The sequence below is a fragment of the Sturnira hondurensis genome, unplaced genomic scaffold, assembly GCF_014824575.4.
Source record: "Sturnira hondurensis isolate 20B ecotype Veracruz unplaced genomic scaffold, ASM1482457v3 Scaffold0021354, whole genome shotgun sequence".
NCBI classification, from domain to species: Eukaryota; Metazoa; Chordata; class Mammalia; order Chiroptera; family Phyllostomidae; genus Sturnira; species Sturnira hondurensis.
The window spans coordinates 31,216,427-31,243,000 of record NW_028093985.1 but is presented as its reverse complement, the minus strand read 5'-3'; the positions used below and the strand labels follow the sequence as shown (position 1 = coordinate 31,243,000).

At 38.3% G+C, this 26,574-nt stretch overlaps 1 protein-coding gene across 7 annotated transcripts in view; it reads left to right on the top strand.

Moving 5' to 3' along the window:
• Positions 1 to 24,479, top strand: part of TMEM232 (transmembrane protein 232) — a 195,012-nt gene extending 170,533 nt beyond the window's left edge. For 4 of the 7 annotated variants that reach the window (XM_037032308.1, XM_037032309.1, XM_037032315.1 and 1 more), the window contains one exon: positions 6,778 to 7,407. In XM_037032308.1, coding sequence (XP_036888203.1) covers positions 6,778 to 7,056 — 279 coding nt within the window. In that variant the 3' untranslated portion in view covers positions 7,057 to 7,407. Of the gene's footprint in view, positions 1 to 6,777; positions 7,408 to 24,209 lie in introns of those variants that run through there. The other 3 variants (XM_037032314.1, XM_037032311.1, XM_037032313.1) reach the window with 3 other exon arrangements.
• The last annotated feature ends 2,095 nt before the right edge of the window (positions 24,480 to 26,574 follow it).

The following is a 26,574-nucleotide window of genomic DNA, read 5'->3' as shown; positions in this document are numbered from 1 at the left end:
GAAAATTTGGCATCTGTCATTTTAAAATACTAGTCTTATTCTGTTTCTTGAATTAGTACAATTTTTTTTTACAAGAATCTGATATTGAACACTGAACACTGGCTTCTTCTGTGGTGTAGTTTTAGTAATGGAACAAAAATCTTTTGACTCAAAAAAATCTTTGGAATCAATTTTCAGTGACCATTCTTTACCCTTGCAATATTAGGAAGACTTTAATCGTTTTATTCCTGGTATGAGTTTAAAAAGCTGTGGAAATACAAGACTATTCACTTAAGATACTTTAAGCCACTAAACTATATTTAGGGGGTGGTATCTTGCAAAATCATTTTACAACCACTTCTTTTCGGGAGTAGAGTTGGAATAGGAGAGAAAGTACTCATTTTTTTTCCTTTGAGTACAATATGGATTCAGTAGGATATAGAATGTGTTTAAATTAATTTTATATCCAGTAGTTTAGTATTATCTGTCAGATTTTATTTATATTCCCATGATTATTTTTTATATTTCTATTTTATTGAATTTATTGGGTATAATTAATAAAATTTCATAGGTTTCAAGGGCACAATTCTATAACACATTATCTTTACATCGTATTGTGTGTTCACCACCCCAAGTCAAGTCTCTTCTGTCACTCCCACTTCCACTTTCCTTCTGACATTCGCCGTACTATTGTTTGTGTCCCTTAGTCTTTTTTCTCCTGTTCTTAATCCCATCATTGTTCTCACCCAGCCCCTAACCCCTACCCTTTGACAACCATCAGTCTGTTCTCTGTGTCCATGAGCCTGTTTCTATTTTGTTCATTTTTTTATTAGATTACACATATAAGTGAAGTCATATGATACTTGTCTTCCTGTGACTCACTTATTTCTCATAGCATAATACTCTCCAGATCCTTTTATGTTGTCACAAAAGGTAAGATTTCCTTCTTTTTTATGGCTGAGTAGTATTCCATTGTGTAAATGTACCATAGCTTTTTATCCACACACGTACTGATGGGCACTTGGGCTGCTTCCAAATCTTGACTATTGTAAATGATGCTGCAGTGAACTTAGAGGTGCCTAGATTCTTTTGAATTAGTGTTTTGGGTGTCTTCAGATATATTCCCAGAAGTGGAATCGCTGGGTCAAAAGACAGTTCTATTTTCAAATTTTTGAGGTAACTGCATACTGATTTCCACAGTGCTCCACCAATCTGCATTACCACCAACAGTGCACTAGGGTTCCCTTTTCTCCATGTCCTTGCCAACATTTGTTTGTTGGTTATTTATAATAGCCATTCTGACAAGAGTGAGGTGGTATCTGATTCTGGTTTTAATTTGCATTTCTCTGATGATTAGTGATGTTGACCATCTTTTCTTATGTTTATTGGCCATTTGTATATCCTCTTCAGAGAAGTATCTATTCAGGTCCTTTGCCCACTTTTTAATTGGATCATTTGTTGTTTCAGAGTTAAGTTTCATAAGTTCTTTATAATTTTGTGTATTAACTCCTTATCAGGTGTGTCACTGACAAGTATGTTCTCCCATTCACTGGGTTGTCTTAGTATCTTGTTGATGTTTTCCTTTGCTGTGCAAAAACTTTTTAGTTTCATGTAATCCCACTTGTTTATTTTTCTTCTGTTTTCCTTGTCTGAGGAGATACATTAGAAAAAAAAAATAGGTATGAGAAATGTCTGAGATTTTACTGCCTATGTTTTTTTCCTAGGACTTATGATTTTGAGTCAAACATTTAAGTATTTATTTCATTTTAAGTTTATTCTTGTATATGGTGAAAGTGGTCTAGTTTCACTTCTTTGGACAGTCTGTCCAATTTTCCAACACTATTTACTGAATAGGCTATCTTTACTCCATGGTATGTTTTTGCCTCCTTTCTCAAATATTAATTGACCATAAAGGTTTGGATTTATTTCTGGGCTCTCTATTCTGTTCCGTTCATCTATATGTCTGTTTTTATGCCCATATCATGCTGTTTTAATTACTCTTATAGTGTAATTTAATATCAGGTAATATGATTCCTCCAACTTTGTTCTCTTTTCTCAAGATTGCTGTTGGTGTTTGGTTTTTTTGTGGTTCCATATAAATGCTTGGAATATTTGTTCTATTTCTGTGAATACACCATTGGTATCTTGATAGGAATTACATTGAATCTAAGATTGCTTTGACAGTGTGCACATTTTAATGATGTTGATTCTTCCTAGCCATGAACATGATATATGCTTCTACTTACTTGTATCTTCTTCAGTCTCTTTCTTCATTGCCTTACAATTTTATGAGTACAGGAAGTCTTTGTTTAAATTTATTCCTAAGTATTTTTATACAATTGCAAATGGTACTATTTTCTTACTTTCCCTTTCTGATAGTTCATTATTGGTGTGTAAAAATGTAACTAATTTCTGGATATTTATTTTGTATCCTACTTTACTGAATTCATTTATAAATTTTAGTATTTTTAAAATTTGTTGTTATTCTATTACAGTTGTCCCATTTATCCCACTTTGCCCTCCTCTGCCCAGTCCACTGCCCTGCCCCTACAGTCAATCCCCACACTGTTTTCTATGTCTGAGGGTCATTATACATGTTCTTTGAGTAGTCCTTTTTCTTTCTACCATTATCTCCCTCCCCTCTCCCCTCTGGTCACTGTCAATTTGTGCCATGTTTCCATGCCTCTGGTTCTATTTTGCTTGTTAGTTTATTTTTATTCATGAGGTTCCTCTTATAGGTGAGATCATAGGCTATTTGTCTTTTACTGATTGGCTTGTTTCACTTAGCATAATGTTCTCCAATTCCATCCATGCTGTCACAAAAGGTAGGAGTTCCTTCTTTCTTTCTGCTGTGTAGTATTCCAAAATCTTTAGGGTTCTCCCATGATCCTTTTTTTGGGCATCCATTTAATTAGTGATCTTTTGAGAAATAATAAAGGATTATTTTATTTACTGATCTTATTAAATTGTAATTTATTATATAGCTAATATTTAAGCCACTCTAGCAATCGTTACAAGTATTAGGATCTGGAGGCTGAATGACACATGGAAACAAAAAATAGGAGGTGTAGTATGGTATTTATATTGGTATATTGCCAAACCAATATACCACATGAACAGAGTATTATAAAAATTCTTGAAGGTTCATAAATTACAGCATCCATATTTTACCCTTTGCTCGGCAAAATTTTCTAGGACAGGTTATAAGAGCTAGCCAATTATCAACAGGTATGTACACATATAGCTTAGTTTTAATAACACACACAAAATCTTTCAGTTCAGTTTTTGGTGACTATTCTGCACCTGTAATGGATTAGAAAGACTTTAATCACTTTGTGATTGAACTCATTTGCCTAAGGTGAGTTGAAGAGACAAAGGACGTTATTTTGAATGATAGAGAAGAGGTTAGGAAGAGGAGGCTAGGAAATGAATCCTAAAAACTATCATCTTTTCTACTTCCCAAAGGTATAAGGATTATGTAATTAATCACCACCATGAATCTGTTTAGAGCATAGCTATAGAAGGGTAAAGGAATCCTTTATGAAAATAAGTTTGAAAATTCATAGGATCCAAATGCTATGATATGTGGCTAGTGTAATCAAAGAGTAGTTCATGGTATTGATTTGGGAAGGTTTGTGGAAGTTTCTTTGATTATCACATTTAACAAAGTATTCATGTATCAGCCATTTCCTTTCAGATAGCTATAGCAGTAATCTTTTGTACATAATATTTTACACTCTACAAAATGTTCTTAGATTAGTTACTTTAATCATTACAACAATTCCATAAAATATTTACCAATAAGAATGGTGGTTTACATTTCAGTTATTTTCCCAAAGTTTTAAAGTTAGTAAACAACTGTGTGCAAATCTTTGGACTCCAAATCTACTTTTCTTTTTAATTTTCCTTCATTGCTCAATTTCCTGATTTATAAGCCCAAACCTGAATGGAAATGGGTGTGAGGAGGTTAAATCTGTAGGATTGACAAGAAACAAAAGCACAGCTACAGGTTTTATTGTCCTGCTGAGTCAACTGAATTTTACTGAGTGGCTATAATAAGCAAAGAATAAGGCAGACACCTGATTGTTTAGCAGATGTGAAGATACTGCTGCTATCCCGTGGTATGATGACTGAGTCCCTGAGTAAATGGGATGAATAAAGAAGTAAATGGTGCTTCTATTTTTCATCAATTTTAAGCAAATCTGCATCCTCCTTACTGCCATGTCAGTGATAATATGGGCAGATAAAAGTAAAGCCAAGACAACTGCTTATCCAAATAGAATTTATCAAGGTCAACAGAGACAAAGATGTGAAAGAAATGTATGTATATTTTTTCTGGGCTAACGAAATGAAAGATTATAAATAATATGGTGAATCCCAGCATTGCCAAGTCCCACAAGGTGGGAGAGGAGGAGGAGCAGCCTCCTAGACATTAGTGATACACCACATTCCTGTTTTTATACATGCTGTTTGGGAAACCCAAGGATTCTATTTTACTGAGAGTTCTTCAGAATTGATCTTCTGTTGATTTTTTCATAATGTAGAGATCAAAGTCATGAGGTACATTGAAATCTCTCATGTAAGCAGATTAGTTACCTTTGTTTATAGATACTGTCTTATTTCACCAACTACTACTTTTATGCTATAACATAAAATTGGTAGTTTTGTGAAACAATTTTATGACTTAGTTTATTATATGAGAAATAATTATATCACAGATATCATAGAATTTGTAAAAAAAAAACAAAAAAAAACCCCAAGCATGAATTTGAACCTGTGCCTGAATATTGAGGATGTTTTCCCTCAATTTTCTGGATATTTCATGCAAAAATGGTGTCTAAGAAATGAAAGTAGATGAGTAATGACTATATATAGGAACAGTCTCAAGATAAGTGCAAGTAATATTTTTATTTCTTGCCTTAAAATTTTAACTGGAATTTAAAAAGTAGATATGATTTTAGTAGATATGATTTTAAAAAGTAGATAAGATTTTACTTTTTAAAAATATTTACTCTGAATATGTTGATACTTTTAAACATTTTATTGCTTTCTGAAGGCTGTGATGTTACAGATTTTGAGATTCGCTTGCTTATCTCTTATTTATATCTATATACCCTAGATGACAAATAACAGTTATAATTCATAACACTGGCATATAGTAATTTATAAGTGAATTGATAAAATTCTGCATTTATTCTTACATATTTAAACTTCAGTTACCTTTAAAGTACTCTTCATTTGATGCAATACACCTAGGGAGCCATTTTTTTCTTCTACTCAAAACAGTTTTTGAACTTGTCACTTTTGATACTTTCTTGTGCTTCTGCTGTTTTTGGTTTCACTTCTGCCACATCAGCAAAATATCTTCCTTGAGGACTTTTTTCATCTGGGGAAATAAGAAAAAAGTTGCTCAGGGTGAGATCAGATGAATAGGGAGGGTGGGAAATGGGGGGCAGAGGTCACTCCCCTTTGGGGTAAAAAACTGCTGAATACTCAGCATGGTATGGGCAGGTGTGTTCATAAATTGCTCATCATGAAACCGGCAGACACAATGAAAGGGTGTTTAAAAAATTCACTAAAGCCGAATGCAGCTTCTCATAACAACTCCAACTGGTACACTGATATAGATGGGTTCCTAGCAGGGGAAGCCTGCACTACAAGAGGCCTGCCCTCCAGAAGATAATTTTATTTTGGGGGGGTNGGGAAATAAGAAAAAAGTTGCTCAGGGTGAGATCAGATGAATAGGGAGGGTGGGAAATGGGGGGCAGAGGTCACTCCCCTTTGGGGTAAAAACCTGCTGAATACTCAGCATGGTATGGGCAGGTGTGTTCATAAATTGCTCATCATGAAACCGGCAGATACAATGAAAGGGTCTTTAAAAAATTCACTAAAGCCTAATGCAGCTTCTCATAACAACTCCAACTGGTACACTGATATAGATGGGTTCCTAGCAGGGGAAGCCTGCACTACAAGAGGCCTGTCCTCCAGAAGATAATTTTATTTTGGGGGGGTGGGGGGCGGTATCCTCCCTCATGCATGAGTGAAGGACAAAACAAGCAATGTAGGTAGTATTGTTAGGGATTTCCACATTTCATGCTAGGAGTCATTGTGCCTTGAACTTTTCACCCAGCCTAGTGTGTTCACCACCTCTTTTTACCCTTTCCTTTGTGAAAGATATTAGAAGGAAAGGAAGTTCCTCCTGATGATGCATGGTTGAAGGGACATTGCTACTTCCAACTTCTTATTCCTAGGGCCCTTGCCTCCAGACATACTGTTATTGCTATGACTTAACATGCTCAATTGCAATGAACCTCTGAGATATTTTTAGGGGGCTACTGAAAAATAAGCATTTATCATCTGATGAATTTCATTTTTGACCTCACATGTGCTGGTAATAATATCACAATTTCTGCCTTTCACTTTAATTTGGTTTTTCTTTTTGTTTGGCTTTGACTTGATTTTTATTTCATGATTTCATGATCTCATGTAAATAGCAATGTTGGTGAAGAAAGAAAATTTACTTGCTACACAGAAATATAAGCCTTATTATCTCTTCTTTTGAATGATTTATGATTATTTAAAATGTTAAGAGGGAATTCTGTTTTTTTTTTTTTTGTGGGAGGGTGCACTTTCTGATAGACAAGTTATATATTTTCCAGTATGGTAGAGTATAAATTCCTGAAAAACATCTATGAGAAAAACTAAGACAATAATTGAATATAAGAATTTGCATTTAAGAACTTAAATTAATTTTCCCATGCAAAACCACAGATAAATGACACCTTTTCTCTGTAACAGTGGCAGAAAGAGCTAAAGACCCGAGAGGAAGAATATGCAATATGTGAGGCCAAAGAAGGGAAAGATAAAGAGTTAGAGGAAAAAAATCGCTTCAGGGAAATTATGAAGAGAAGAGAAGAGAAACTACACAAGAAAACCAAACCCTATGAACTTCCTACTAGGACTGAAGTAATTGCATCAGAAAAGAAAATGACCCAAAATCGAGAGTCATATGCCAGAAATTCATTGTATGAAAAAGACCAAGATAGCTACATGTTAGAAAAAATTTCCTCTAACTAACAGGAAGTCATCTCTTAGAAAGGAATTGTTATCCTGGTACAGTCTCTGTAATAGTTATATCTTAGTCCTCAATTAACAATTAACTCTTATTCATATTATATTTGAGTGAAGTGATTTTACCAATTAAAGATTTTTAAGGATACAGCTAGACTTTTCATAATTTACTCTTATGTTGTGATCATACAGCACACTTAATCAATGATTCCTAAGGTATTGATATTCATTGGACAGTTCAGTGGAAATGAATTGCAAATTTTATTGAGTCACATATAAGATTTGTGGAAAACAGAATGAGCATTAACTGATACTGTTATAATAATTATTATACAAATAAAAGAAGTAAGGAACCTGCTTGGATTTATATTTCAAATATATATCGACTATGTATTTATAGTCAATCTGTGCCAAATCAAACCATATGTCAGAAGCTATAATTTGATAAATTACTGTTTATAAACAAATCTGGATGGGCCACTCATCTCAAAGTGAGTTGGTCTTCAGCATATACCAGAGGAGACTCTTAAGAGAGTGGTTTTGCTTTGTCAGGTAAGTTTATGAGAATGGATTTGGCTGGTCCTGGAAGGTACAGATGCACTTACAAGTAATCTAATCAGGATTCAACTTTAAAATGTCAGTTCACATCATTTGATGCCCTCAACCCATGGGTTACAGTAGTGGGGTGAGGCTCCTGTGATGTCTTACAGTCTTTTCCCCCAAAATGCATATAATAACCACACCTTGATTTCACATAGGTGACTTGTTGGTACTTGTCTCTTTAGTGAGTACCACCAAGAGACTTTGGTGGTACTTTGGTGGTACTTTGGTGGTACTTTATTGCAGGTGCCAAACTCAGGTGACTATCAGGTCAGGAAGGTAGCATAAATTAGTGATAGAGACTATGGAAAACACACTATGTCCAAAGGAAGTCCCCATCAGTTGGCCTTAGGCTGCAGTGCAGGTCCAGTATCGTGGGATCAGTCAGTCTCCCAAGAAGAACACCTCAAATGGGGTTATCCTTAAAAATAAAAGTTGCTAAATTTCAAAATGTTGGCAATAGGCTATTAAAAAACTCACACAATTTGGGGTTAAATTTGAAACATGGACCACAAGTCTTGATTTGTATTATGTGAATTCAAAGTATCATTTTTTTAAATTTAAGATAAGAGCAATATATGGTAGAAATGGTGGGGAGGGAGATGTCCCAATTTTGCTTCCCAAAAAAGGTGATTCTGATTTATATTGCTCCTCCCCAATCATTTGTCTCATTCTTGTGTCCACAATATTTAAGTTCTCAGACACAAAGTCTCCTAATGTACTTGTCCAAATACCTTCATCATTTTTTGCTTTCTTTGCATGTAAAACAAATCTCTTCTACAGAAGGTCAGCAGTTTCTTTCCTGTGAGTTCCATCCCTTCCAAAATCTTGCTCTGTCAACTAATCATTGTTGTCCCTGGAAGTCCCCCACTGTCACTCACTTCTCACCATATAGGTCTCGATTTTTTACCGTCCTTCCTTCCAAAGTACTCTCTCCTTAAGGCCCGCATCTGTCTTACCAAACTCTGACTGACTTCTTTTTAAAGAAAAAATCCTTCTATTTAGTTGCAAGAAATGGGACCACTGGACTACAAGTTGGGAGGAAGGGTTCTGGAAATGAAAGAACTTCAAAACTCCTGCTGTTTCAGAACCATCTTTCAGAAACCTGGTGCCTCTGGTTTTCAAACTTCTCTGATGTTCTGAGGGATGGACTAGTTCACTTTCAGGCTTCCCCACAGCAGACTTAGGTTATGTTTTTTCCTGTTCTGCTTAATCTCTTCTCACTTATTTACCTGTTTTCTAACTTCCGTGATTTTCTTAGTGTTTTCAGTGTGCTATCACAGTCTTTCCTTCTTACGGATTTATGCTATTTTTAATAATCTTTTGTCTATCATAGTAGTGGAGATTTGGAAGGGAGCTGACAAAGAGAATATACATATAAACAGGCATATATAAAAATAACATATATATTCAAAAATATATGTATATAAAGGTATAAGAATTCTGATTAATCAACTCTATAGATATATAATAGGTAACTTTATTCCTAAATTGTTCTCTAAAATTATTCATTAAGTTATTCTTTAAAATTCTTAAAATTTGGCAGTACACACCTCTTGTAGTTTTCCTCCTATGTCTTGAAATATTAGCAACAACTAGGGCTTAGCGATCTGTGTTCCCATTCTGCTTATGCCTTCTGCTAGCTTGAAACATTGGGCAAGTTACTGAACCCATCTGAGATTCAGCTTATTTCTGTATAAAATGGGTACAATATATTTAAATAGTAGTATCAGTCAGGAGCTAGTCAGGAAAATGGAAATAGGACAGTCATTTAAACAAAGAATTCAGTGTAAGGAATTATTTTAAAAGGGATTAAGGAACTGAGGAAATGAAGAGGAAACAAAAAAATAACACAGAAAACCCTCACTGCAGGAAACTGCTACCACCGCTAGGCACAGGGGTTGGAGAGGAAAGGGTTGGATTATTTTAGAATATGTAAGCATGTAGGGGCCACCACATACAGTGGGACTCGGCCCTCTGCGTGGGAGGCATTGCCCAGCCGAGACCTTTGAGGCACAATAAGGCTGTTTTGGGATCCCAGAAAAAAAGGAACTGGAAGAAATTGGCTATTGCAGAAACCACGCTGCCAGGAAGAGCAAGAAAACAGGAAGAATCAAGTTCCTGCTCCCAGTCCTGGAATGCCCCTGTCCGCAGCACCACAAAGCAGAGCAAAGGAGGGAGGCTTGGTGCTGAAAGACCCTGGTTAAATAACTGGGAAAAACTTGAGGCTCAATGCCTAGGACATATTAGGCCATGCGATAAAATTTAATTTGCCTATTGTTTCCATGCATTTTAGGCCCTCCTTTCTGCTAGTTATTTAGGCTTTCCTGAAGTGTGTGGGGGGTAGGGGTAGAAAAAAGCATCACTTTTTAAGTTAATGTGAAAATGTAAATGGCTTTAAAAACTTTTACTACAATTTGTCTTTATAACAGAGGTTAACCTTTAATTCTTCCAATAAGCACTTAACACCAATTCAACTGGAACTCTGCTCTTTGTAATGTACTTTTAGTATAATTTTGCCTCAAAATTCACAAAGGTCTCTATGAGACTCAGGCTGGAGTGGGCACCAGATAGAGTCTTTAAACTACTTTCATGTTGTTCAGCTCCTGGTTTCTCAACCTTAGGTATTTATTTTCCCAGACCTCCCACTTGAACTTGGTTAGAGGGAGGAGGAGATGAAGAAAGATACCGCATGTCTATTCATCCTCTGCAGCTCTTATTCACCTGTAAATGTCTCTACTACAGGAAGCATTAACCCATCTCATGTCTGAATTCCTCTCTATCTGCAACTTGTTTCTAGGCCACTTTACACTCCATTTACTTTAATTTTAAAGAAAAAACCTAGGTCTTCCTACATTCATTCATCATAAATTCTCTATAAATTTATCTTAGCATCCACCACAGCAACTTATTTTTTTGTACAAACTGTATCACAGGCCTTTTATCTTATTGTAAAGAAAGCATTTGTAGGAATTGTAACTAGTTTTACTAGGTATTGAAAGTTAAAAGACATGTATTAGGTGATAAAAGGGAGAAAAGATACATTGTACATTCTGAGTAACTGAAACATAAAAGTAAGCGTTTTTTTCTAGCACAATTTTAAGAAGAGAAATAAAAAGATCCACAAAGGTTTGCAGGGCATGACAAAGAAAGGTTTAAGGAAGAAAATACCCAAAACAAATGTCTTCAGTGTGGACATGAGTGAGTGGGTCACTGGGGAAAGGGCCCCGCAGAGGAGTAGACAAAAGTAGCTCACAGCAATGGTTACGGAAATTCGATAGTAATGTTTACCGTTCTAATTCAAGTCATTGATTCTTCTGCTTTTACCAGTTAAAGTCCTGTCTGGGACACATGACTATAACTGTCTACTAGGTGATTTGTGTGACCTTTCTCACTTAAAAATCCAAAGAAACTTACAATGTTGAAGTAGTAAATACAATTCTGTCTTCCCATACCCCACAGTTCCCATCCCACTCTGTTTATACCACACGGTTCCACAGCAGGGTTTGACAGCAGCGGCGCCTTTGACATTTCGAGCTGGATAATTATTTAATATGTGCAGGAGAGCGCTTTCTGTGCATTTTCATCTGGTTAGCATCTTTGGTCTCTACCCACAAGATGCCAGTAGCAACCCTTCTCCCACACCCCTCTCCCAGCCAAAAGTCCCTGGAGCAAAATTGCTCCTGGTTGAGAAAGATTTTCTTTATAGTTTCACTAACCTTGACTTGCAAATGTCATAGTTAACTTCTTGGTAAGTGCTTGGTAAACTCATAACATGTTAAGCTCTGTTTTGGTCAGCTAGTGATTCTCAATTAAAATCACAATAGGTCTGATGAAGCCTCTTCATTTCTCCTCACTGTTTGCACTTGCTGAAGTTGCAACAGGAACAAGAGCACTCCTATCTGTTTTGTAGGTGATTAGTTGATAACAAGTTATCACCTCGTACACCCTGTCTTTAGACAGAGTGGGGGTCATGAAAGCCTGCTCTGATAGAGCCTTGTGCAGAGAAGAAATGTCTAGCGGCGCGGTGGGCCCATGCTGCCCTTCACAGCCTTAGGTTTACCCCTGGAGACAGTATTTGTAAGGCTCCTTGCACCAATTCTAATTGTTTTCTCTGATGCACGGAGAAATGTTTGAAAACTGAGAGCAAAATTCACTTTAAATTATCATCTTCTATAACATATATTTATATAGTTTTGCAAATTCTGTTGATGATTTGGTTACTTTTGAGCTACGTGCATTTTTCATAGTGACATAGATTTCAAGGATAATTTGGCTTTCATGTTTTCCAAGCTTGCTTTTCCTTCTAATCACTCTAGCTAAGGGACCTATTTACATAATACCTAGTGCCTTGTTATTTTTTATTCCCGCTTCATTGGAAAGCCAAAAATGAAAAGAAATGCATTTCCAAGGCATTTTTTAATTGAAGGATCCTTATGGCATCCATAGTGAAATTTCCCAAGATGCTCCTGTTTTGGAAAATGAAGGTTCTCATTCGTGAATTAATAAGCAAGGTAGAGGTCAAGCATTTCAGAGTCACCAGTGCAATTTTTTTAATCCATAGTCAGACTATTTGCAATCCAGTGATGCCTTGAGTGTCTGTATTTACTCTAAAGTGTCTTTTTAAGGACATTCATTACTTCATTTCATTGGAAAATTGAGTTTGAGTAAATGCCCTATTCTCAGGCCGATTGACCATAGGGTAGCTTCCTGATAGGCCCAATTCAACCAAAGAAAGAGAAATATAATGCTGAGTAATTGTCTTTCAATTAAGTTAAACAATCATTGCTCATTCTCCATACCTGGTTTAGGGAGGAGGGTGAAGAGAAGCCCAAAACTCAAAGATTCTTTAATGGACTGAATAATAAATGTTTGAAGTCCCTTGAAGGGAAACTTGAAAACCAATTACAAACCTTAGAGCCAACACAGAGCTACTCCTGAGCATAGGGAGATGATAAGAGAAATGAAATAGCTCATAATATGCTCACTCAGAAGAGATTTCAGAATTATCTGAAACTCTCATTTTACAGATGAGGAAACTGAGCATTGGTAGTTCACTGAGCTCAACCTAAGATACCCACTAGCTCATCCAATACAACAAAGTCATGACATAGGGAATGCGTTTCCCTTGAATCACAAGGAAATAGGCTTTTAGAAGTTAATGTGCTAACATGTCACTTAAGACTGAAGGTCGGTGGGCTTGTAGGCATTACACTACACACCCTCAGAGATTTGCCAAAATAGTGGTAATCGGAAGTATTATCCAAAGACCCAGCTTGGAGTTCTGCCTTTGGTAACATGGTACCGTTCTGAGGTTATCTCCGTCCAAACATGTAACGCCATCTGTGAATATGCACTGATAGTATAGTAGTAAAAACACAGGTATATTTCATATACTTGACTTCATAGTGCAGTTTTAGGTGAGTTCTCAAAGGAATCGAAAAGGTAAAATTCTTAAAAAGTTTGACCATTCATGAAATGTATTGCGATCATGATTATTTGTAGGAATCATTCAGGAATGAATAATAAAGTGCTGCTCTGTATTCCTCCCCGTAATGTAGTTATGATTATGATGGTTTGGAAACAATACATTGTATCCAGGGAGCAGAAGTGTAGCCAGTGGGAAAACGTTTCAGCTGTGCCATTTCTGTGTCCTTTGCAGAGTCTTCAATTTAGGCAAATGTTTTTGGTTTTTGTTTTTCTATTCCTTGACTCTCTATCCTTGATGTGTTGCATTTTGTCAACTAGATAGTTTTTGATCCTTGAAGAAAATCATTTTTAAAGAGGATTTTGGTAATAATTGCAGCTAGAAATAAGTTCCAAATAATTCAAAAGGCAAGCTTCTATTCCTGTGTCTGATCCACTTCTTTATCAGTGTAACACAGGTGATTTTTAATACCACCCTCCTCACAAGAACAATGAAGGCTTTGTTTAAAACACACCCATGAAAAGTAAAATGGAATATTAATTCCAAGGTTGTAGATGCAGACTTATCTGTTCCCCCAGGGATGGAAAATGGCATTTGGGACGTGAAACAGGCATTAAGATATATTTACAAAAATTGTCTTGTATTTCCTTACCTTTTCCTGTGATTCTGAAGCTTGCATTTCCTGTTCACTCGACTCCTTAAAACCATTCTAGATAAATGAATCCCAACAATGTTAAGGAAGAAGGATAGTAGACAGGGAAGTAGGCTTGGTGATGATGTGATGGTGATGGTGGTGATGACAACGACGATGATAATAAAAGCCAACGTGTATTGAATCCTTATGTCTTACTATGGGCTTACACTGTGTTAATATTTTTCAGTTAATACTTTTTTACAAGTCTGGACATATGGATTATTACCATCTTTGTATAAATAAGGAATGAAGGCTTACAGAGGTTAATTAACTTGTTTAAAGTTGCCCAGCTTTAGTAAGGGAGTCTTTTTGAACCAGACTTAAACGACTCCCAGGCCTGTATTCTTACGCACTGTGCTGCAGTAGGCCCACAGTTACATCAGCAGCGTTAGTTAAGACTGAACATGGGACAGTCACAACGATGAAGAAGAAATACCTCTTCGTAAGAGCAAAGATTTTGTAACGTTGCTCAGTTATATGTTGTTCTGACCTTACAACAGTGTGTAGTCCATAGCAAGCTCTCAACATGTATTTCTAGAATGATTGAATGAATGGATGAATGAATGACATTAAGAAGGCTTAAGGTATTTCTATGAAAATAAAAACCTCATATTTAGAGAAACTTGTTGATTTAATGGGAAAGTGAGCATGCCTTCATGCCATGCATTGTTGTGCTGTGGATAATACTTCTATTATAAGTTCAAAAGGCTTGCCTATTGTACCTAACACATGCAAAATAAAATGTAGTTTAAGCCCCTTTGTAGCTGAAATTAAAGCCAGCCTCTACAATGCTGGAGTCAAAATAAGAGTGAGAGAAATGCTGTGAGACTGAGAATCATATTTACATAAACATAAAACTAGGATGGAGCTGAAAAATGTAATGCCCTTCATAGGTTACCTGATTTCAGGTACATTAACAGAGTCTCATATTTTTTTCTTAGATAACAATTATTTTTGAGAGCATACTAAGGCCTTCAGAAAATGAGTTTATTTGTAAGCTTTATAAATACTGGCATATTTTTGATATCATGCAAATAGATTGACTCCTGTACATCTCTGCTTCTAATTTTTCATTTGGCTTCCCAACCAAAAGCTCCCCAATCAAAAGCAATGACCAGAGGACGCATACAGTAGAGTTCCGTCCATAGCCTGTATCTTCCAAATGATCACTACTAGGTACTGAGGCTTATGGCCCTAGTGGAGAGGAAAGGTAGGTTTTGAGGTGGAAAAGGCCCAACTCTATTCCAAGCAGATATTGTGGGGAATAAGAGAGTTAAAAAGGATAGATTTAAGGGTTTTTGATACCCTCACTACTCACCTCAAGGGATGGAGGTTGTTTATAAACGTCCAGATAGATAAGGAGCCTCAGCGCATCAGGCCAGTAGCATCAACTCCTGCACTAGTGGGGAACTAGAAAGCTGGTGAGTTAAAGGGAGAGGTGTCCAGTGCAGCTGCTTCCAGTGACATGTGCAATCATTGGGGTGGGATGGGAAGCCAGATCTCTGGTGTTAGCGTATTAAGTCCAGTTGCCAGAGAGGATTGAATCTTCTCTAAAGCTCATTAGGGCAGAAAGCACGTCCCTCGATCCATTTTACTGTAGAGGCCAGAGGGATCCAGTGGACACTGGGAAGACTTAAAGACCCAGTCCCCTCTACTACCTTATACAGGAAATATCTCTCTCTACCAGGTGTTCAAATGCCATCTTAAAAAAGAAAATGAAGGGAAAAGGAAGCTAAAGTGCAAAGAAGTTATTCTAAAGAAACAAATTAACATTTAAATGATCTCTTGATTTTTAGATTTGGATAATTTTAAAACTGTATTGAGGCTGAGCTTCATCTTTGCCCTGCCCTAAGATAACCAGCAGAGGGAGCCTGATAAGGAAGATCCAAGTGGTTTTATAAAACTGCAAAAACAAATGTTCTCTTTATATTAAAATGCTATGTAAAACTAAATTTGCATCCTTGTAACATATATGTGCAATTGACATTCCAACATGTGAATATATATGAATTTATAGGTAATCGAAACAGTAGTTCACCAATCTGATACTTGCATGTATTCATTCATTCAGCGAATATTTAGACGGCTGCTCAGACACTCATTAGGCACTTGGGATGTATCAGTGATTGATGAACATGACATCAAATACATCATCCTACACATTAAAGATACTAATATGTGTGCCTGTGTACAAAACCAGTAACAGATTAAAATATAATATAATTTCAGATAAGAATAAGTGGAGGATAAAATAAAACAGAGCTCAGAGTAGGTTCATTTTGGAAAGAGTCATCAGGGGTGACTGAAGGATGTCTGCAAAATTGGAATGAAAAGGAAGTGAGCCATCAACTTTCTGGGAGAAGACAGCCCGCAGCATGGATGGCAAGCGTGAAATGCCTGAAGCAGTGACGCATGCTTTTGCTGACTTCTCCCTTCCAGCACAGAGCAGCTGGAACTAGAAGTAACTTACTGCTGCTTCTCCCTTCCAGGCACACAGTAGCATTGTACTTTATGACACATTTGTATTGTGGTGGGTTGGATGGCAAATTCTGACCAACCACTTGTGAAAGGAAATGCTGGGTACCCCTTCTGGGCTGATGCACCTACTTGCTGGCTTGAAAACATACAGTGTTTCTTTTTTCCCCCTCTCAGAAAAAATAATTAACAGTGTTCAAGATATGGAGTCCTCTTTCACGTTGGGCCTCCTTAGTAAACATGATGGATATGAAAAGACAAAGCCTTTAAGTTTTGAGAGTTTGAGGACTTCCGCCAAGATGGAGGCATAGGTGGAAACACTGTGCCTTCTCCCACAACCAAGTTTGACTACAACAAAAGTTTTGGAGAACTAGAACACACCCAAAGACCAGAACACGGAATTATACGGAAGTCCGACAGCTACGAATCGTTCAACGGGACGGTAAGAGAGGTGGAGCCAGCAGTGGAGCAGGGTCGGGCAGGACAGATCCCCTGACCTAGGAGCTAGGCGCGCGGGCAGCCCAAAGCCAGTCGGGGTGCGGGGCAGACTGACCAAGGTCGCACATTCGCGCGCAGAGAGACGGACCGCGCAGGCCCCAGGAGACGAACCCAGTGGTGGAGGGCTGACAGCGGTGGCACACTCGAGTGCAGTGGAACGAAACGCGTGGGCCTGGTGACAGTGGTGACAGTGGTGGCTTCGGTGCCGGTGGGGGTCGCAGCAGTGGCTGGTAGAGGGAAGCCATTGTCCCTCTTTGACCCCGCCCCCACATACAACGTCACAACCCAGCGACTGAGTTGCCCTGCTCTGGTGAAAACCTAGGGCTCCGATCCTGCTACTTACCAGGCACGAACAACCCAAAAGATGGCGCAAGAGAAACTCAAAGTCCCAGAGCCAATAACTCTAAGCGACCAACAGATTGCCAGCCTCTCAGAAGCCCAATTTAAGACACTATTTATCAGGATGCTCACAGAATTGGTAGAGTACAGTCACAAATTAGAGGAACACATGAAGGCTAAACTAATTGAAATGAAGGGAGATGTCCAGGAAACCAATAGCGATGGAAAGGAAACTGGGACTCAAATCAATGGAATGGACCAGAAGGAAGAACAAAACATCCCACCAGAAAGGAATGAAGAAATGAGAATTCAAAAAAATGAGGAGAGGCTTAGGAACCTCCAGGACATCTTTAAACGTTCCAACATCCGGATTATAGGGGTACCAGAAGGGGGAAAGAAACAGCCACGAGTGGAAAACTTATTTGAACAAATAATAAAGGAGAACTTCCCCAGTCTGGCAAAGGAAATAGACTTCCAGGAAATCCAGGAAGCTCAGAGAGTCCCAAAGAAGTTGGACCCAAGAAGGAACACACCAAGGCACATCATAATTACATTAGCCAAGACTAAAATGAAGGAGAGAATCCTAGAAGCAGCAAGGGATAAGGGGACAGTCACCTACAAAGGAGTACCCATCAGACTGTCAGCGGATTTCTCAAAAGAGACCTTACAGGCAAGAAGGGGCTGGAAAGAAGTATTCCAAGTCATGAAATCCAAAGACCTACAGCCAAGATTGCTTTATCCAGCAAAACTTTCATTTAGAATGGAAGGACAGATAAAGTGCTTCTCAGATAAGGTCAAGTTCAAGGAGTTCATCATCACCAAGCCCTTATTATATGAAATGCTAAAGGGACTTATATAAGAAAAAGAAGATGAAAAATATGAACAGTGAAAGGACAGCAAACACACAGTTATTAACAACCACACCTAAAACAAAAGCAAACCAAGAGGACAGCTAGATCAGGAGTGGAACCATAGAAATGAAGAACACATGGAGGGTTAGAAACAGGGGGGTGGGAGGAGGAGAAGGGGGGAGAAGGCACAGAAAATAGCATAGATGGTAGGTAGAAAATAGATAGGGGGGAGGGCGAGAATAGTGGGGGAAATATAGAATCTAAAGAACTTGAGACGCGTGGTTATAAACTAAGGAGGGGGGAGAATGGTGGGGGAGGGAGTGTGCGGGTGGAGGGGAATGAAGGGGGGGAATAGAACAACTGTAATGGTATAATCAATAAAATATATTTAAAAAAAGTTTTGAGAGTTTGAGATTTGGGACTTAATACATCTCTGCAGAATCACCAAGCCTATGCTGATGTGAAAGGAGTGAGCTGAGTACGTGGGGCTGGAGAAGAGTAGACCCCAGGGCAATGGGAGGAGGTGTAAGGAAAGAGGTAAATTTGGGCCAGATGAGTTAAAGCTGTGAGAGCCACGATTCCAGGTTTAGATTTTTAACTGAGAGTGGTGGGATATTGTAGGGATGATGAAACGCACACACACACACACACACACACACACACACACACAGCTTTAGCCTGTTCTGTAATGCTTTAAAACTTACGTTAAAACATGTAATGACTTCTTTCTTTTGAAGTTGATATTTAAATTCACCAAAAATGTAATGCGCTTTGCTAAGGACATAACAAATTATAAAATTGTGATTTAGGAGTTGAAAATATTTCAATTTAAACCTAATACCTTGACTAATTTACAACATAAAACAAGGATGGATCTAAGCGTATTTACCTTACAAACAAAAATTTTTGAAACAAACATATGAAACAAACTTGACAAAGGAAAACCAAATGACAAAAACTTAAAATTCATTCAGCTGTATTAAGATTTTGTTGGAAAAAGACGAGTTATGAATAAAAATAACACATGCCACATACAGAAGGATGCTCTTCTTGTATTTGTTGCTCTATTCAAAATAGAGAAAGAGTTTGGCCACTTTATTTTTACTATTATACTGATACAGCAGCCTTCATTCTATTCTTCTCGATAAGAAAAGCATACATTCGACACGTCAATGGCCATGATTGCTTCCAGCTAAGCAGGGATGAGGAAATCGAAATAGGGGCACCGTGGAGCTCTCACAATGCATGCACGTAGGTGTCTCAGTGGTTTTCATTCACTTCGTAGCTACCATATCAATGGCAGAGAAAATAGGTTTTGATTGGATTTGGCAGTAGCTTTCTCCTAACAACATTTTCAAGAGAGAGGATTGCTTAGGGTTGAATTCCCCATTATTCCCCGCTTTAAGAAGCAGAATAAAACAATGACTCCAAGATTCAATGTAATTAGTTCTCCTGTTGACTTGTGTTTTTGATGTTAAATTTCTATTCCTCTGTGGGAAGAATTGACAAGTACCGTTCTTTCTCCCGTGTTCACTAATAACCTTGAAAACTGCGTGGATGTGTTTGACAACTTATTTCTCTATGTCTGAGACCAAAGCTCTGAAGAGCTATGAGACCGAAGTGCTAAGGAGATGGGATATGAGCTGTAAGAGGGAATAATGGTGAAAATATTTAACTATATAGATCGTGGATTTTATTCTCCCGTCACATGTCCTGTTCCTTTATCATCATTTCAATACGATGGTACTCAACGGAAAGGTGGCACACCCATGTTTATTGCAGCATTGCTCACAGTAGCCAAAAGCTGGAAGCAACCTAAGTGGTCATTGACAAAGAATGGACAAACTGAGGTTTATCAACACAATGGAATACTATTTATCATGGAAAAGCAAAGGAACTCTGTCGGATGCTACAGCATGCGTGGACCTTGAGGACATTATGCTATTTGAAACAAGCCAGTCACAAGAACAATATTGTATGATTCTACTTCTTGAAGATAGAGTAAAGGTAAATGTAGAGTAAAGGTAGATAGAGTAATTGGATTCATAGAAACAGAAAGGAGCATGGTTGCCAGGGAGAGGGAGAAATGGGGAATTAATGTTTAATCTGTATAGAGTTTTAGGTCTGTGAATAACAGAGTTCCAAAGATTGGTTGACCGACAATGTGAATATACTTAACACTACTGAATTAAACACTTAAAAGTAATTAAAAGGGCACATTTTTGGTTATGTTTATTCAACCATAATTTATAGAAATATATTTTAAAAGAGGAGGGATAGTGCTTATCACATAAAAAAAGGAAAAAAGGGGATGATACTTATTGATATAAAAATGAAGAACGTGGACATCATACCATTGAATCCCTGGAAAATATGGAAAATAGAAAACAGAAACATTGATATGAAGCGAGGTCCCGTCTCTGTGTCTTTGTTTCCTCTCTGGGGATGTGTCCTGACGTAAACATCCAGGAGAGCGGGGTGGTGTGAAAATTCTGACAGGGCAGCATCAAAGCAATTGCCCTGGAGTGGACTGGAAGGATACAAGCCTGCAGGAAACCCCGCATCCTTTCCGTCCTGCATGGCATAGGGATGTTACCACAGCATTTTCAAGAGAGGTAGCTGGATGGATGAAGCTGACACAGTACTTCTCATCCCCCCTTTTTTCTTTGGTAACAGCTAAGAATGGAGACATTCTGTGTGCTAGGAGGGTACAGAAAGGGTGCTGATATAATGTTCCAGGAAACAGGCCACCTACGATACCGTCTGCGAGAAGCAGAACAGCACTGTGATTAAGACAGAACATGAACTCTGAAACCAGTCTGCCTTGGTTTTTATATCTGGTTACTCTACCTTCTAGCTATGCACATTTGAACAAGCTATTAACTACCTTTCTGTATTTTAATTTCCCTTCTTAAGATACTGTAATAATAATACCTATATCACTTTGATCTTTGAAGATTCAATGAATTTGTACATGTAGAAGTCCATGTATAACATATTCCTCAAAAATGTTAGTCATTATTTTTATTATTATTATTATTATCATCATCATCAAAGGGGAATGTGATGACAGTGATGAAATATGTACCTAAAGAAAATAAGTCATTCACTTTTAAACAGAAGGCTGAGTTTCCAACTTTTGTCATCTAATTAAACATGAGTTAGGGAAACACATGAGATGAGTTGTTGGAAAAACATTAAATGATTAAATGCTATTTTTATACACTGAGTATAGTGTGAGTTTATATATATATATAATGCTCCAATATTCCTAATCTGCATGCCTGTACCTAAGATTAGTGGGACCTGGAAAGATACAATTAGCGGCCCATATACCATCAGCATAAATACTTAAATACAAGTTAAGCTAATAAATATACATCCTGTTCATTTGCTTTGAAACTTACACCTTCAGAATGAACTGGAAGCCAGGCTCAAATTTAAAGTTATCATGGAGTTCCATGCTGGCACCTGGTGGGGCAGGTAAGTAGGTAATATCCCTTGCTTCTCGGCTGCCCCCTTCTCTTCCCACCATCCATCTCTGCCCTGCCCTGCAAGAGGCCTGATGCACATGCATTTTGTCAGCCTAGCCCACACAATCAAAGTCCATCTCTAACCCTGTAAACAGGCACCCACGTCCCACCCCGCACACCAGGAGTTGCAGACATCAGCCACATGGGCCAGCTTCCTGCTACATGAAACATGGTATTGTTGCGAAAAGGCATGCACTTGGGCAGCTCTCTTTAACTCAATCACTCCTTGCTCTGAAGAGAAGACCTTGGCCAGAAGACCTGAGCAGGGTTTGTTCATGTCCACAGCCTAGAGCAAGAGCTCTTTGTGCCTGCATACGGGTGGCGATGAGTACCAAAGACTGATTCCAAATCTGTCAGTTACACCTGGAGAGCAAAACCATTCCAAGTTAGAGACCCTCCCAACCCTGAAAAAGAAAGAGCGAATGGCAGGGGCTACAGACAGCCACCAGATGGAGGAGTAGGGGTGACACAGAGTAACCTCCAAGCCCTGTCTCGAAATCGGGCATTTTGAAAAGAAAGATCATCCTCCAGAAAGAGAAGCTCAGCTCCAGTAACAGCAACTCAGGCTGTGAATATAATGACCAGGGAATATAACGACCAGCTAGATTTTTGTTGATTATAAGAAATACATTTATTTTACACTTAACACCTTGAAATGGGAATGTTTCCTGTAATGGACAGTGCTTTACAATCGCCATCAGCCAAACAACAGTTGTGAGATGGTTGTCCAACACCGAACCCACAACCCATATCACTGTTTTGATCTTGTACCTGATTCTTCTTTGCCTCTCCTATCTCCCTGTTGGGAGAATTGGCTCACAGTGATAGCCAGGCCTTGCTCAATGTATTGCCCTCTTCCCACAACTCCCTCCTCACTCCCCAACTCAATGCACACACAGTAGAAAATTTGTGCAGAGATCTTTAGCTCTCGCTCACAGACCCAAGCTGCACACTAAATATTTCCAGCTTACTGATTTTGAAAGGTTTCTGCATTATATTGAGAAATAGTGTTTCATAGTGTATACTAAATTCAACTTAGTTTTGAATTCATCAGACCAAATCCCTATGTGTTCCTATTGTAATTCTTCCCTCCAGCATAAATAATTCCTCTGCATTTAACAAATCTTTGTAGCGGGTCTTCAGCTCACAAGCTTTAGATATCCTCTGATATCAATTGTAAATCTGCTGAGCTATGAATTGTCCCAGGCAGCTCTCTGCCAAGCAATCATTTTAGCTTCTGACAAGCTATGGTTAGCTGAAGCTACGCAGATCAAAATAAGAAGATGAGGCATCCTTAGTTATCCCGGCAAATCCCACAGGGAAGTGAGTATTCTACACTGAGGCACCACCAGAGATTAGTTGGCTTGACCTAGCTGAGAGTGATGATGGTAAAGAGGGCCATTCATATTGGGGGGGAAACTGGCAAATACAATTTAATACTTAGATCTATTTATCTGCCCTATGGTAGTTTAAGTAGACTTTCTAATGCTGTTCACAGTCTAAGAGATTTATTACTTAAAATTTTTCTCTGGGATTGAAATACCAAGACTGAGCCTTTCTATTCATATCTGGGCCTTGGACCATTTCTGGAAGGAGTCAGGCCAGCAGTATGTGGCTTTATATCCATGAAAGGCAATCTGTAGAGCATGTGTCAAAAGCACACAGAGAGTCATCTTATTTTTCTTTGAATCAAAAAAAATTGCAGAATTTAAAGACATTAGAAGTTATCTGCTAGATTATAGTGAGCAGAGCTTGTGGCAGACAGAAAATATTTATTCAGTGTGCAGCTTGGGCCTGTGAGCAAGAGCTGAAGAGATATCTATGTTGATTTGCAGCTGTGTGTGCAGTGGGATGGGGAGTGAGGAGGAGGGTGTGGGAAGAGGGGAACACATTGAGGGGGGCCTGTCTATCACTGTGAGCAAATTCTCCAAGCTGGGGGACAGGAGAGGCAAAGGAGAATTGGGCACCAGGTTAAGGTACCTGTCTGGGCTGTGGGTTGGGTATAGAACTTCTCAATGAAGTTCCCTTATTTTGCCCCTTGACCACAGCCTAACCTTTCTCTCTCCACCTTTTTTTCCCACCACACTCCCTGTGGGTTGCCTATCCTCTCCCTCCATCTTGCCATCTCTCTGTTTCAAAAATAAAAAGCAGCAAAGTTGAATATGTGAACTTAATTTAAATTTCAACATTTAAGTGTGCTAGAGCCTTAATTAATAATAGAAAGTAAAGTTTATCTCAAAATTGCTTTTCCTTCACTAATACCCACCCAAATTCTTTGCCTCCAACATGGCTTCTTCCTTGCTTTCTGACCCTACTCTGTTTTGTCATGGCCTCTTACTTTGATCTCTATTCCTTTTTCTTGAGGAACAAAAAGGTGTTAGAAGGTGACAGAGGAGAAGGTGAAAGATGATGGAGTGATAAAAAAACTGATGCAGATCCCATGTAGGATTTATCTCATGTTTATCTTAATGTCTCCTTGATTTAAAAAGTATTCTCTGAATGAAATGCTTTAATTCTTTTAGCTATGTCAGACCTAAAGGTTATTCCATTTGGGGAAATTTAAATGAAAAATAATATGAACTGTGAATACAAATATAGGTAAAGACTGTGACAAGGGCATAAAGTCATCTCATTTTTCTTTGTATCTAAAAATTGCAGAATTTGAAGATATTAAAGTCATTTGCTAGATCATAATGAGATTTTGCTACATTTTTGACTTCTGTTTTTTCTTCTGTTAATAGGCTTCTGGAATATTTTTTGCAAAATTACATGTCCTCCACTAGTTGTGGTTTTGGTGAGACTGTCAATCAAGGCATACTGGCCTCCCTTGGGACAAGTGTTGTCCACTCCAGGCCATCTTGACATCTGAACTTTGAGTCTTGAGTTGACGGATAGGAAGAATAAAACACAAGTACATTTTGGAGATACTTCCTGTAATTAGTAGTATGTTGGTAAAACTGTCACTCCTGTCACCTAACGTCCCTGAGCTGTACCTGTTCCTGCCCTGCTGGCCTGGTTGTCTTCAGTACCCTCACTGATTGTGGTGCCATCCCATGTTCATCTAACAAATTCCCTTTTTCTTAAATGGCTAGGGGTTGTTTGTATTGTGTACAACCGAAGAAAACCAACTCATGCAAACATTGCTGACTTAGTGAGATGGTAGATGATTTTAAGAGTAGGTAGTTACACTGTAATATGTCTCTGATGTCCTAGCTGTGCAGATATTTATTTAAATATTTATATTAAAGCTTTGAAAGAGTGATTAAGGTGGACGTTAGTCTCAATTTGTGAGACTGCAAGAAGTTGTGAGAGATTTAGTCAGGGAACAATCACACGCAGCACTGGCAATGTTCTATGTGGAGAAAACATTGGATCGGGAAGGCAATTCCAGTGTTCCACAGTCCGGAAGGGTTCAGAGCTGAAGTATCTGTTGGGAATGAGCACTAATGCAAATGGGGGAGTCATCCAGGGTACTCTCATTGCCATGAAGAAATACCCCAGCTCATTTGTCTTCAACAGCTCCTTCAGTCTCTCTTCCATTGCCACCTCTGATACAGACATGTGCCCAGAGATGTACTGCTTGACTCCAGGGAAAACACCACTGCCAGCGCAATGATGAGATGAAACTCCTCCTTTTCTTCGGGGAAACAACACGATTATAAGCACTCAGGCACTAGACAAAATATGCCCTTCACATGGGGCAACACTTCTCAGCTCTGGCCAATCTCTGCCTTGCAAGAAGGCTGGCTTGGAATTGCTACATCTTTGGATTTGTTTAAAAAGATTTTATTTATTTTTAAAGAGGGGGAGGGATGGAGGAAGAGAGAGAAACATCAGTTTGTGGTTGCTGTTTGTGTGCCCTCCTCTATTGAGGACCTGACCTGCAACCCAGGCATGTGCTCTGACTGGGAATCAAACTAGCGACCCTTTGGTTTGCAGGCCTGTGCTCAATCCACGGAGCAAGCCCAGCCAGAGCCATCTTCTGATTTTTTAAGTACTCAGAAATATCTGTGATTTTCTTAAATGTACAATAATATTTATTATATACTGGCAACCGAATTTGATTTAAAATATTGACTTAAAATAATATGTTCAGCCTAGGAAAACAAGTGTACATTCTGTTCTTGGCCTATATATACTAAGCAGCTGAGATGTGATAATTGATATAGATTCGAGGCATGTGAAATACATATTAACCTCAATATTTAAGAAAACAAGTTTTTTTACAAAACAAACTCATCAGCTAGAACAAGCCACCATGGTCATGGAATAAATCCCAGGGGATGGTGTGGCAAAGTCTTGCAGGGTCCAGCAAGTAATGGAGGGTGAGCAGAGAGGGGAAGACTGCTGGTGCTGGTAGCTCCAAGGATATATTGATGCACTTTGCTAGGTGAATCATACCTGGGTCAGTGAGTGGTTATTCACCTCATATTATATGTAAAGAAATAAATGCAAAAACTAAATATTGATATTCCAAATGTATAGTTTATTTACCTCCAATCTTGGAAGTGCCCAAAGCTGACAAAGAACATTGCATCAATACTAAGTTGCTTTTAGCCTACTGCATTATACTACATGGATTGCCTAGAAAAATGAGCCACTGTTTTGCCACTAAGCGCCTTCAAACAAAGAAGAGAGTAAGATTGACAGCACTGTTCGTATCCATTAGTCAAAGTATAGTAGCTTTGGACAGGTAGTTCCCAAAATACATCATTCTCATTTACACCCAACAGTAACAACAGACAATGGGCATTTTTCTACAGTGACACAAGGCTCCCAAATCCTAAGGCAGAAAGTGATTTTTGACACTTTTAGGAAACACCACTTTTAGGAAAAGGATTGGAAGTAGGAGGTGAATGACAGACTAAATATCTGTATTTCAATGATTACAAAGAAGAAAGAAACAACCCGATTTACTTAGGGGCTAGGTTAAAATCATTGAGGGAACAAACAAAGGCAAGCAGAAATCGACGAGTATGATAAGTAGTAATTTTCTGAAAGATAGACCACGAATTTCTATATGTATCTAAGAAAGTAGAAGATTCTGCCCATTCCTGAAAATTTCCATTCTAATAAATGCCACTATACTACTTATTGATTTGAAGT